The 14,830-nt window shown below is 36.5% G+C and overlaps 1 protein-coding gene across 1 annotated transcript; it reads right to left on the bottom strand.

The window, feature by feature from the left end:
- Positions 1-1,623: 1,623 nt before the first annotated feature.
- Positions 1,624-3,595, bottom strand: LOC106136022 (forkhead box protein L1). The gene has a single exon (XM_013336453.2). The coding sequence runs from the start codon at positions 3,592-3,594 to the stop codon at positions 2,650-2,652; it is 945 nt and encodes a 314-aa protein (XP_013191907.1). The 5' UTR covers position 3,595; the 3' UTR covers positions 1,624-2,649.
- Positions 3,596-14,830: the final 11,235 nt, after the last annotated feature.

Below are 14,830 nucleotides of genomic sequence, written 5' to 3'. Positions count from 1 at the left end.
GTTTCTGCCATATAAACACGCGTAAACATACATGAATTACATACATTGACAGAGAATACTTACTTACATTATTTGTTATCTACCTAATGATATTGCATTACATACATACATACATATGGTCACGTCTATATCCCTTGCGGGGTAGACAGAGCCAACAGTCTTGAAAAGACTGAATGGCCACGTTCAGCTATTTGGCTTAATGATAGAATTGAGATTCAAATAGTGACAGGTTGCTAGCCCATCGCCTGAAAAAGAATCCCAAGTTTGCAAGCCTATCCCTTAGTCGCCTTTTACGACATCCATGGGAAAGAGATGGAGTGGTCCTATTCTTTTTTGTATTGGTGCCGGCAACCACACGGCACAATATTGCATTAAATAAAAGAATTTTCGAATTTAATAAAATTATGTAATTTCGTCCTTGAAACAAGCTGCCACTCAAATAAAAGTTCAATAAAAAGATTCATATCATACATACATACATAAAATCACGCCTTCTTCCCGGAGAGGTAGGCAGAGACTACTCGTACATCTTTCCACTTGTCACGATCTCTGCATACTTCCTTCGCTTCATCCACATTCATTACAACAATAAGATTCAATTCACATCGATTAATTCAAAAAGATACTATTTTTACTTTGCTTATAGGTATTTAAATTACCTAGATTAGCAAAGTGAAGCTACGGAAACAGTATAAAATACCTACTTTAAATTTAGAAGATGAAATATAACGTATACCTAGCTATTAATACCACATTTGATAGATACTTAATAAAATAAAAGTTTTGATAATAACAAATTATTTCACTGCCTGCCTAATGATTCACCTTTGTAATCTATGGTAGGTACTCGTAGTGTTCACTTTACTGAATAGAACTAGTTTTTCTGATGAATGCACCTAAATGGGTTGCTATATCGGTCAAATTGTATTAATTTACACAATACATTGATTTGTAGCTTTAGTTGACGCCATCGCTGTTGCTTTAATTATTTCCATCATGAAGTCATCCACCTAACGTGGCATCTGAGTCTTTTTAGTTAATGGCTCTGTCTACTCCGTAAAAGATAACAACCTTGTATGTGTGTCAATACATGCATACAAACATACATACATATACTCACGTATTTATCCCTTAACGGGGTAAACAGAGCCAACAGCCTCGTAAAGACTGAAAGACCACGTTCATCTGTAAAATGTATAAAGTGTGGTAAGTATGGCTTAATGATGGAATTGAGATTCAAATAGTGACAGATATCAGCCCATCGCTTACAACAAGAATCACAAGTTGTATACGTATATATAAAAGAGTGTGTGTGCGTACTTTTATTTGTTGTGTAGACCTCTTGTGTCGTAATTCGAGCATTGAGAACAGGTGATTTTTGTAATAAGTCATTTATTAATCAATGAATAATTAAGTTAATCAGGGTACTAAATTAAGGAAATAAAATAATTAATTAGTTATACCATCTATTTTATTAGACTTGCTTGACTTTTATTTATATTACATTAATAGTTTCTAGTTAATCAACAACAATATGTGTACTTACAATATGTGACCAATAACAACAAAGAATTAATTAACTTTAATAAATATACAAATAAATCTAGGTATATAGGACAGATGATTGGTCGTTTTCAGACTTGTTATCTTATAAAACTGGCATTATACATTTTTATGAGCCATTGCTACTAGGCTACGTAATTTATTTAATATTATTGATAGCATTTGTACAAAAATTTACAATATTTTTACAGATCCTCCTATGTTAACGCTCGGAGATGATAGCGTGTAAATGATTTGGACTTTTTTTTGATGTTAGAATGGATTTCCTCCGTCGGACACTATACTTACGTGGGTTTACAATTTTTCTACAAGTAGATATTACGCACCTGCACTCGACGCGGGAGCTTCATTATTTTGCCTAGGACACGAACCAAATATTAGGTACGGCCAGTCGACAATAACGTGCGAAGGTGCGCCCTTTTTTACAAGATACCCTCTTGTATCAAAAATATTACCTCGTTCGATGTATTCAAGAGACAATTAGCCGAGCACATAATCTCAGTTTACTGAACTTTTGCTGTTACCTATATTTCGTTTATTAGTGTGACAACGAACTTATTTTTTTATGTTCTCATGTAAGTGATGTAAAATATGTCTTTATGATGGAGTGGTCCTATTCTTTTTTGCCGGGAACCACACGGCACTAAGTAAGTTGGTATTATTAGAAACATAATACCTATGTGGCAAACGTATTTAGTTTCTTTACCTATTTAATACACCATAACATAAAGAGGAGTATAGATTTTTACGTAAAATTCAATAAGAAATAATAAAAAAAACAAATCGTACCTATCGCACTGCAATCTCTTTCAGGCAATGAAAACGAGAACTACATTTTTTTCATATTATCAGACCCGCCAAAAATTTTACTGTTACGAAAATAGGTTAAGAAATAGACTTAATTCGGAGAAAGGATATAAGAACAAATAATCTACGTACAGAAAAATAAGAAATTTTAAGTAAGTAGGCTACCTATTTACACTGGGCCACTTGGGCATTGACTACTCGTAATCATAATTGAGTGCCGACTGAGCGTAGTCTATAAACTAGTATTCACATTAACACAAGTTTATCACGTATCACTGCCTACGTGTCGAGGGGTCGCTGTGTGTCGTCGGGGCTGAGCGAGGCGGGCGCGGGCGTGTGCCGCCGGAGCTGCTGCAGCAGCGCCGGGTCCAGCGCCGGCCACCAGCCGCCCAGCAGCGGGTACTGCGCGGCTGGCGCCAGCACCCGCGTCTCCTCCTCCCCCACTCGCTCCTCCTGATCACTGGCTACCACATCTATGTCCTCCTCGTGCTCCTCTTCGCCGCTGCTGTCTCGACGACGTTTCTCTGGAGCGTCGTCAGGCGCCAGTAAGGATGCAACGTCAAACTGCCTTTTGCGGGCCTGACAGCCACCCGGCAGTCTTCCGGTCCCCCAGAAAGGCAACGGCATTGTTGTCGGTGGCGGCGACTGAGGCGGCGGTGACGGAGAATCCTCGCCGTCGTCGTCCACGGCTAACCCCATATGTTTCCTCACTTTCCTTTGCGCTTTACGCCTCCTGAAGTCCCCTTTTCTAAAATCTTCTATGTTGGCCGGATGTATCGCCCAGTAATGTCCTTTTCCATTGGCCGACCTCCCGGCTTTCACGAAGCAGTCGTTCAGAGACAAATTGTGTCTTATCGAATTCCTCCACCCGGGCCCGCGACTTCGAAAATACGGATAGTTGTCGAGGATGTGTTGGTAAATGTCAGATAACACTAGTTTCCGATCCGGCGAGCTCAGGATGGCCATGGCAATGAGTCCGATATAACTGTGTTGTGGTTTGGGTTCTTCTGGCTGAAGCGCTCGTTGTTGGAGCAGGGACATAGATAAGGCGAGTCGTGGTCCGTACGGCGAGTAGCATGGTGCTACACTCGGTGGGTACAGCCGAAGTCTTTCGGCGACGGCGTAATTGTAGAGTTGTAACCTGTAGTGGTCGATCGCGGCGGCGGTGACGGCGGGTGCATCTTTGCCGAGCGGCCAGGAGCCACCTTCGGCTCCGCTGCACATGTTGTCGATTGGAGCGCGCGGCGGGAAATGCTCCTGATGCGGAGCCCGTGGCGGGCGCGAGCCGGGGGCGTCTGCCGGCGACGCGGCCGGCCAATCATAGAGTCCCGCTCGGTGTATACGTGTTTTTGTTTGGCGACGCCCTACTCCATGGCTTGCGACTCCACGAGCCCTGCCTTGAGGCTACAGACTGTACTACTGACAAAAAAATATAAAGGTTTTGACTGGCTTACAGATAGCAAGATTTAATTTTGAATCCCACTTAGTTCTATTGTTATTAAGTGTGCGTTTTGTCTACAAAAACTAAAAAAAAAACAATTTCGGACGGTTTATTCCATCCGGAAGTTATGATGCCACACAGATAAATAAGCAAAAGATATTATGGCGGCCTTTTCGTTTCGAAAATAAAAAAACTCGTTAAACTAAATGTTATTCAACAATAGGTAGGCCTATTGGAAAGTGTTGCAATTTTGATGTGGCATACGCGTACCATTTGTCTTTTGTCGCCTTTGCTTCAATAACAACTTTGTGTTACGTTTTAGGTGTGACGGCCATCTTAGTGATTCATGTCCCTAGCTCGATGTCCCAAAAAGAAGCTTCTGATGGAATAGACCAACTTTGGTGTCAATACATAAGTAGACGATTGGTTCCCGGCACTTAAGAATAGGACCACTGCATTTTATCCCATTGATTTCGTAAAAGGCGACTAAGGCAAAAACAATAAACTAAAGCTTTCTCTTTGAGGCGATGCGAGGCTAGCAATCTCTCAATCATAAACTGTGGCCTTCCAATCTTTTCGAGATTGTGGGCTCTGTCTACCCCCTAATGGATACAGACGTGACTTTATTTAAGTGCCTTTTTTATACAAGAAAAAGTCTTGTTTTTTTGCTTACCATCCACAGCGAAACCGTTACAAATGACAACTTCGTAGTGAGTGCTTCCCTGTTATTTTAGCGATATCACAACACACAACAACACATTACTCCTCAGAACCTAAGTGTAAGCGGGACGCCGATACAAAAATACCCTTAACTTCCTGTGAGAGAATAGGACGGACTATCGTGCAACAGTTCCACGTGTCACCACGGAGTCGCTGTGATAGCGCTTACCCTTATTTTTGACTACTACAATTTGAGCCCAGACTTAAAATAAATAAAGTCGTTTTTACACTGTAGATGTGCCAGCCTCAATGTATTATTGTTCTGGTTATGAATGAGAAATGAAAATATAGAGACATGGTTTCGCACAGGTGTGAGCGAGACGGCGAGTGTTGGCGCCAACAATGCAGTTGCCGCCCATTTAAATTCGCCATTTTGTTTACTATCTTCTCAGCTCGCTTTGTGTTTTATACAGAAAGCAGTGTTTCGGGGAATAACGTAATTACAGGAAATATTTACGTTCGTAGACAATGCTACGGCTACGGCTACGGAAACCGGAGCAGATTTGTAGCCGCTGTTTACGTCATTTATTTCCTATTGTTTCACCTGAACGTTTTCGACTTTCGGTATTTTTGTTTCGTAACTTTTTTTATTTCATTTAACGGATTCAATAAATCTTTGATAATGACACACTTTGGCCTTGCTCTTTGTTACAGTTTTAATTGCTTATAATTTCACTTGAACAAATTACAATTGTATTTTTGTTATTTAATGAATTACTACTTAATCAGCAACGACCTGGTATGACCACTTCTGATTCATATCAAATCATCGCTAAATAATGACCACTTAAGCAGGAGCGATGATTCGGCTCGACCGCCACCAAAGGGAAGATCTTCCGCCAGGCTAGGTGTGATGCCTGGGGAACCGCGGTTCCGACAATGTTGTGTCAGAGGTTGTATAGGTATGTCCTCCAATCCGTGAAATATTTGCTTGCGCGATTTAGACTATTCGCTGTTTTTTACTGATAGCGTCGGTGATTGTGACATAGTGATGTCGCCACAAGGAGGTTTCATTACAAAGTAATTAAGATTAAACATAATAAGTTAATTTGTTGTTTATTACATTAATAACAACAAATTACAACTATTTATATCGAGCAAATCACAGGTCTATCAAATCATGAATTTATTGCGCTAGCTTGAGCCAATTAGTATTAAAGTATACATTTTACCTAAGATTATAATTGACATAAGTTTTAATAGCTAGATAGGTAGAAACTATACCTTGGTGCTATGCTTACCTACATTGAATAGATTTTAATAATTGTTTTTTGCATACGTGTTCAAATACAAACACGGTTAAGTATAAATTGTAAAAATGTCATCCTTTTAGGATTCCGTATTAAACAAGAAACCTATATACCTAAGTTCTTAATTTTGCCATGTGTAATCTTCCGTCTGTCCGCGATTTTACTCAGAGACTAAGTATAATTAGTTGAAATTTAGGTATTATTGGATATCTTGAAAAAAGAAATGTTTTTTTTTGCATAAAGTTGTAATAACTTACTATTAATTATAAGATACTTATTTATGAGTGCGAACTCAAAGTGTGGCATTCACAATTACCATCTTACTGTACCGGATTTTGTAATAATGTCTTAGGTACTCTTGTATTGTAATGTTTTGGTTATCTGTCTGCTGCTACTTTATCTGTGCATTCATACCTACATAAGCTTAGTCACATCTATATCCCTTGCGAGGTAGACAAAGCCACTTGAAAACGGTGAAAGGCCACGTTCGGTTGTATGGCTAAATTATGGAATTGTGATTCAAATATACCAACAAGAAGAATGCTAAGTTTATGAGCCTCCCCTTAATCGCCTTTAACGACATCTAGGTATGGTAAAAAAATTGAGTGGTCTATTCTTTCTGCGCAAATTGACAAAATAAAAAAAATATTATTTTATTGTTGCTAAAAACACAGTGACTTGCCGCTTTTTAATGAATTATCTAGTTCCTTTATTGTTTCCGGTTGACTAAAAGAGATCCCTTCATGGGATAAGTCCGTCATTGCAAGTGATTTGTTTCATTTATAACAATGTATTTTCTGGTTAATGTGTAAATTTCTATTCAATAAAGATATATTTAGGTAAGCAAATAAGCGATTTTACCTAAACTTTCTCGTCGCTCGGTGACCACGGTCATTGTAACGCGATTTGAGACGCCCGAGATAAAATAAAGGTTTCGTTGCATGCGCGTTTAAATTAATACATACATATGGTCACGTCTATATCCCTTGCGGGGTAGACAGAGCCAACAGTCTTCTGACTTCTTCTCAAATTATATATATAATTAATTTAAATCCCTATGGGGAAGACAGAGTTCAGGCTCACAGGATTCACGTTTTGATGATGGTTTCATGATAAGCTCTCCAGCCGAAACTTGAGTCCTGATAGCCTAAACTCTGTCTACCCCATAGGGAGATAAAAACATGATATTTTTGATACAGGAACGTCAAATAATGGGAATTTTATTGCAGCGATCACGGACGGACACCTCACGTGACTTCCGGTTAGTTTTAAATGACTGACCGTAAAATCTTTTATTGACGAAAACCATAAAATTCATTTAATACTTAAAACTGTATTTTGCCTGTAAATTGTGTCTAATCTCTAATAGTAAAATAACTTTATCCAAAAATATAATTTTAGTTAGGGCAGTTTAGTAGACAGTTGAGGTAGTACTTATAAAAACTAATTCTTTCTTCTACACATGAAGAAGTTTCGCTTTAGAAGCGGTAGTGGATACTTGTGACCTATTTTGATATGAAATCTATTTCTATTTCTTCAATGTAGACAAAATACTGATTTTTTTAAGTTCGATCTCAATTCTGACTTTTATTTGACAGCTTCAGTTTTTTGCAAAGTTGACTTTTAGTTTTCTGCTCAATTGTTAACAAATGTTTACCTACATGTAGGTATATAAAATTGTTTGTTCTATCATCGTGAATAGTATCATTAGTAAAGTTACAAATAGGTAATGAAATATTTATCTTACCCTGGGGTTCATTCACATTGGGCTGTCTAGAAAAAATATCTTTGTTTTACCTCTAGTAGGTAAAATATTATAAACTATTATATCCTTACAATATTTCATGAAAATCGGTCATCAAAGCACTTACAGACTTTGCATTTATAACATTAGCATTCACGATACATGTTTGACAAAGCTTTGCGCAGTTTTTAAATAACCGATCGATGAAATCCGTCCCAGTCCGCTGCCGCAGAGCAAACACGCATTTTAATTATATCAGCCAATTCATTCATTCAATTTACCGAACATTGAATTCGAAAATAGTGTAAAAATCCTTTGTACTAATAGTGAACTTTTTGTATTCGTTTGTTCTATCTCATCATGAGGGTAACAAATTATATTTTTATGTGTGGTAAACACAACTCACCTACTTGCAAGAATCCTGTATAAATTTCTCTTTTTCCATACCAATTGGACGAATATTTTCCTTCTAGACTTCTACTTTTGGCCAGTGATCAAGAACAGTTACTGTAGAACAACAAAATACGATTCAAATAATTTACCATATTACCTACTGAGAAGGTGATAGAAGAAGAAGATACTATAAGCAGAAATTGATCAACTATTTGAGTTCCAACATCTCAACGAATAGGCCAGGTGATCGAGAAAAGTCACCTAAATTGATCAACATATCAAATAAATACCAAAAATCTGCCGTTTAAACATTCATTCGTAATCTATAAAGTCAATTATAAGTTATATGCCATCAAATTATCAAAAAACTCTCTATAGAAGTGTTTTAAGATTCTATAAATAAGCTTTGAGTTTTCATATACAAAAGTAAATTAACTTTTACCTCAAAATAACTGAGATGAATATAAAAATTTACAGTGACTCTTGAAGTCAGCCGCAAACCGCGCTCCGCGTATTGAATTAGGGACTTTGTGTGGAAAACTGTTCGCAAAATATTTTCGCGTCACAAAGGAGGTATTAGCGAAGTTGCGAGGGGCATGATAATTTTATGCAAACGAAGCCGTCGCTTGGCGGTGGAATGTTTACCTACGTCTGCTGAAACAACTTGTACTGTTATATTTTGCGACGTGTAGGTAAAACTTTGCAATATATGGGGAACGGAAGATGTGGCTTTATGTTTATTTTTTGGGATTGTATGTGTATGTAAAAGAGGGGAACTCTATGGTTTTTATCAAAGAAGACTTTACCAAAAAAAGGATGCCAAATAATTAAGTAGGTACTCGTTAATGTTGCGTCCATGCTTTTCAACTGCATTACAAATTCAGTCGGTGCTACCATTTCGAAAATTCAACTGCGTTAATATAATAAGCGGTTATTGAAATAGCAAATATTATTTAAGCGTCCAAACTTTTCGCACTACCGACCAACCTAAACAATTTACCCGTTTATGCTAATGTAATGAATTGCTGTTATTCGGCTCTATTATTACGAATTCGCACAAACGGCCACGCCTTTGCGTCAGTTTTATATAAACAATACAAACATAAAATAAACTGCGGGGCGTACAGTCGCGTTCAGCGTGCAGAGTAAATGAGCGAGTACAGTCGAGGACAAAGTGCTTTGAGCGGTGGGCGGGGTGGCCCGCCTTCAACTCGCGGCAATTAGGACAACAATAAGTAAAGCCAGGTAGAATATAAATCAATTTACATACATTTTGTTACAAGCAATTGTGAATCGCTTAAAATTTGCGCAGATTGTGTGAACGTGGTGTGATTTAGAGGATAGGTTGTGGTCGATATAAATTGGTTGAATAAATTTATTAAAAATAATTAAGTTGGTACGTTTTCATTGTGATAATTGTGAATATCTAAATTACAGCAGAACTTTCTGTTACTCTATGATTTCATACAATAGTTTTTAGTATTTAATTCGCCTTCTGCAACATTCATATAGCGAAATTACGCTTTACCTTATAACAACACGACCTTAACCAATTACCTTTATTCCTAACCCAAAATCCAGCTTAAAATTCTTATTTGGCCATGTCGTAGCCAAATCCCAGATTACAGTGAGTAGTGAGCATTGAAACCTTAGTTATTTCGTATATCTGCAAATAAAACCGTATAGACGATACGCGGGCTTTCCCCACAAGTAAGCATCATATACCTATACACCAGTGGCTTATATTGCCACAGTATATAGAATTTCGTTTAAGAAATCTTTCGTTTAGTCAGTGACAAGAAAGTTTAGTACGTGGATATTTTAGGCTGTGTGGTTATAGGGATCACACAGCGCAAGTGGGAATGTAATGCGCTTATTTGAAGATAATCCCGCGCCCGACGGATGCCGCCGCCGATTTCGACGGGAGATTTCCAGACTTCGATATATTTATTTGCTTTGGAAATATTTACGTGTAATTTCCTGATTTATCTTTCATTTCAGCTGGAAGTTTGACATAATTTTTCTTCATTACATATTCGTAGTCATGTGTCGAAAATGTGTGTAAAAGATATCAACGCGCCTTCACTTCTAGAAAATCATATCGCATCTACAAGAAATGTAAGTAAATTTGCTTCTTATAACAAAAGCTAGCCTAGGGCTTGTATGACGTAATGAGACCGTTTATTAGTCATCTATTTAAAGAACAGGTTAATTCATTTATTCAGCGATGACAATATTTTTAAAAATTTGTTTAAATAAAACACCATTTTTAAAGAAAAAAATATTACGTAAGTATTTCACCACAGCCTTCGCTTGCTCCGCTAATTACACACATTTTAGAATGTGGCAACATTTCAGTGCATAGTTAATCCAAAAGAAAATTGTTGAAAAATGTGCAACCATTCCTTTGAGATTACACACGAGCTCACAAAAATGCAGAGAACAAAGGCAAAACCTTAACATACAGTACTTGTTGTTTTGAGTCTGTTTTCAGGGGGAAACAGGCGAAAAGGGGAGAAGGGGGGAGGGGGCTAATTAAGAGAGGGCGCCACTCCTGTCTGCTTAGATTCCACCTACCTATCTATAGAACGGCTTTTAAAGGACGCCTTTTGATTTAAAATAAGAACATTGTTTGATCTTGGTTATTTTTAGTTGTTGCAAAGTTGCTTCGTTTAGATTTTATTATTTCTAGGGAGGTATTTTAGGCTGCTAGGTATATTTTAGTATATTGGACTTATTTTGAAAAAAAAAAACTACATATTTCGGCAACTCATTTTGTCGATTCGTGCTATGGACCTATGCACTAACCTACCTTATGAAAAATCGTTAAGTTATTAAACCAAAACTTTGTAATAAAAATTGGTAATACGTAGAACGTACTCACAAAAATCTTAAAAATAGGTAAACATTATAAGTATTATTTATAAGGAACCCCTTATTATGTGTTCTTGAATATATTTAATTTTATTTATTGTAGGTCAAATATAGTAGGCACCTATAGTTGAGAGGTCACTTGACTGATTGACTAACATATCAACGAAGAGTCTCAGTTAAACCTAACAGATATCAATGACTGAACGAATAAAAATAATAAAAATGCAAATATAATGATCTACCAAATTATATGCTTTTACATGTCAAAAAATAGTTAATCGACCTTGAATAAGGACATACCTAAGCTATACTTTAAGGAATTTAATTTAATGCGGTGGAGTTGCGGGCGTAAGCTATTTGATAATAATTTTGTAGAATACGGCACTTAAAATTATATTCTGAAAATGTTTTCTCACTAAATATCACCAAAATAGCCTGCTCAAAAGTATACTTGAGTTAATTCTTCACCACATAAAATGATTCACGGAAATAATACGAGAATGCGCCGCGTCAACTCGCACGCAACACTTGAATAATCAGATTTATTTTATTAGGATCTCACCTCGGTACAATTTATTATGCATTTTTTGTGCAATTCTACATTGTGTAACAGAAGCTCCGAGGGCCGATTCGAGTGGTAATTCTATACAAATTGGCACCTCCATTCACGCTCGCTGACACTTTTATATACCACGATTAACAATTACAAACGAAATTAGAACCCAATAATATTATTAAGTTTTTTTTTCTCTATCTTTTCGTCACAATGGCCCCTTTCTCTGACTTAATATTTGGAACGATCGTCGCGTTTCTCGGATTACCACCTACGTATTTGTGTAAACACAATAAATATTTTTTGGGTGTTCCTTTATCTGCGCTAAGTGTAGATGGGAGATAGGCGTTCGATACAAGATTAAGATAAGACGTCATGCTTACTGGAACAGTAAAGTACTTAGTGTAATTTGAGGATGACGCTTGTGTTTGTTTAGACTTTAACTTGTTGGGTAATCGAAATGCACATCAATAATAACTTTTACACTAGGCTTTTGCCCGAAGTTACGTCGGTAGGAAGAAAAACAAAAGATCCCTTGTTAACGTTTACAGTCTTAATTTATCTCTGTGTTGAGTAAAAAAAATCGATGCAAAGTTTTAAGTTTATTTGGAGCAAATAAAAAATATTATTCCCGTTTATTATTATAGATTACTACTTAAGCATATAAAAAAGTTTAACATAAATCCCCGCCTGTCGCCACTCGTGATTTTATTACTTCCACTCCTGCGCACTTCCCATCGCCACAATAGCCAGCGCCGGATTACCGGGGACTTACAGCGATTACCTTGCTAAGTGGATTACAACACTGTGGCATATGGCCCTATTGGACCCTATTGTGCCTCTCGAGGTGTCCACTTGTTTCATTAAAGAATAGTTGTCTCTTGTACTTGTTAATATTGACGCAGTGGGTGATCGGTAGCCACTTGACAAATTTACTGGTATGAGGCGAATTAGGGACAAAAGTACTAATGAACAATTTCAGCCAAAAGTGCTACAGAAGATCAGTGTAATGAAGTTTTAGGGTGAAAAGAATTTAAAGCCTTATCTTTTTAAAACATGAACGATATCAGTTATGTGCTGTTTATAGCAAAAAGATAGCTTCGGATTTGAGCTCAGCGGCTAAAAATGAAGTAAATATTGCGACGTTAGAGTTTTTTTTACTAGTACGACTATGACTTATTAATATTTCGTTCATATTTATTCTAAAATTATCATTCAATTAACCATGATCATATTTGCTACGAGTAAGTGCTACGACTGCTACACACACGCTACGACGCCGATCGTAGCAATATGTATTATATTTGCTACTATGAGAATTGGTTTAAATATATAAACCCAAATGACTGTTGGAGTTTACAAAAATAGTAACTATCCTAATTTTTATGTGATTACTTAGGTATAGGTTTAAAATATATTTGGGAAATAAAAAAAACCATTTATTACTAAATAAACACGTAATATATTTTATCTTTAAACAAAGCAATTTTTATATGCATTCTACTTATTTTACTATACCTATGAACCAATTTTTTTTTTCAATAAACTTATTTATGTTGACGCTAAAATGTTACCAACAACAAATTTTTCGTACAAAAACATTACTGACATCCTACATCACATTTTTTGCAATTCAATGTCATAATATTAAATCAGTACCTACCTACTTAACCGAAATAAGAAAACAATTAACACATCAAAATTTTCGCCTTTCAAAATGACAAAAGCTTTATTTTCGGAACAATACCCTTATTTAACTATACACTGATGGTCATTCAAGCCCCATTACTCGGCGGAAAGCTATCGAGTGGTCAATGGATTGTACAGTCAACACTGTATAAGTATCCTGCATTAAACTCTACGACGCTGTAATAGAGGTGAATTTGCAGTTTTATAAGTTGATATGCTGTTAACCGTACACATTTGCGAATAAAAACACCCATTCTGGGATCACACACTATTGTTAACCACAATGCTATTGTCGCCCATTTTGTTTTGTCAATAAGTAAATAATTCATAAATATTTAAACAGCTTACAGCTTAACCTATGGGAACATTTTTTTTTAAATTACAGAATGCTACTCGTGTTTCCTTTCTGTGTAATAGGGAAATTGTAACATTTGTTTTTATTAACTTTATCGTGTACCAAGGGATCGTAAAGCCATGTGATATTCTCAGATCGTTGAATTCTCTGGACCAACACTGATATGTCATGATAAAAACTACCTTCTACTTACAACGCAATTACATCAGAAAATCTTAAGGTAGGTGGTAGTAAGCAAGCAGGCGATCGTAAAAATATTTGTCAATTTTTTTGCGCTACTAAATATAATTTACTTACTTAAGTACTCCAATACCAGAGATAAATAGTAACATTTTTATGATCTCAGTAGGTATAAAGCAATTTTGTTAATAAAAATCTCTCCTCAGTACAAAAGTCTGCACATGCCGTCTCCACCGTTTCTAAGTAAGATAAGGCCAACCGAAGTTAACCTGGCTTGGCATCCCCCGAATGTAGCTGACTCCCCGAATTCTAGGACCTTAGTAAAAAGCGCACCCCGGGTTCCTCTTCAGAGAAGTGAGAATGTAGCCGGAACTAGCGCCAAGGGGAAGAAAGTTGCCAGAAAGCAGACATTGCATCAGAAAACTCGTAAATATGATGAGAGAATTCACTTGCTATAATTATGATTACTTAAACATTAATTTAAGGCAACAATAAAAAAGTTTGCAAACCAAAAAAAAATGCCCTTTATATACCTATGTAGTACTCTTAACCTAAGAAGCTATACTAAATAAACAATCTTTGAAACTACTGTTTAATTTTTTTGTTCTTAAGTTACAAGCAGAGGCAACATGTAGACCTAGTAATCGAAATAATATAAGAAGTACTTCGATACGATATATATAGCGAGCAATTTGTAGGTTACATCCGTACAGTTGCCGATTGAAAATTTTGAAAAATTGTTATTTCAGCTGTTTTATCCCGTCGGCCGGCAGCAGTAATGAATGGGCAAAATGCCGACGTGGATTTATTCCCAGTATTTGGTAAATATTTCACCGGCTCATGGCCGTAATGTATTTATTGGCGAACCCGAAAACTGCGTCGTGGTTAGTTTTTACAACTGTGATTCCGCATTTCGGTAATTTATCGTCTGTGTCATCACGCGTTATAAATTGACATAATCCTAACCTTTTGTTTCAGGAAAATTTATGAAAAATGATGTCATGTCTTTTTATATCATGTGGAGTATCTTACGCTTAAGTGCAATGTTTAGCGGAGTCCCAGGTTTGAAGCCAGCTAGGTAGAACACAATCTGCAATATGCTGCTATGGAATTATAAATAACATTCAGGCGCTTGTAAAATTCCACATAATTATATTATATTATGCTATGTACCTTCTTGTTAGCATAAAAACCATATTATTTACATTATTCCGATCTGATCTGATGATGACACATCAATAACATAACTACTCCATAAGTA

The sequence above is a fragment of the Amyelois transitella genome, chromosome 16 (genome assembly GCF_032362555.1).
Source record: "Amyelois transitella isolate CPQ chromosome 16, ilAmyTran1.1, whole genome shotgun sequence".
Taxonomy (NCBI): Eukaryota; Metazoa; Arthropoda; class Insecta; order Lepidoptera; family Pyralidae; genus Amyelois; species Amyelois transitella.
Note: the sequence above shows the minus strand (reverse complement) of the source record. Positions and strands in the feature narration are given on the sequence as shown.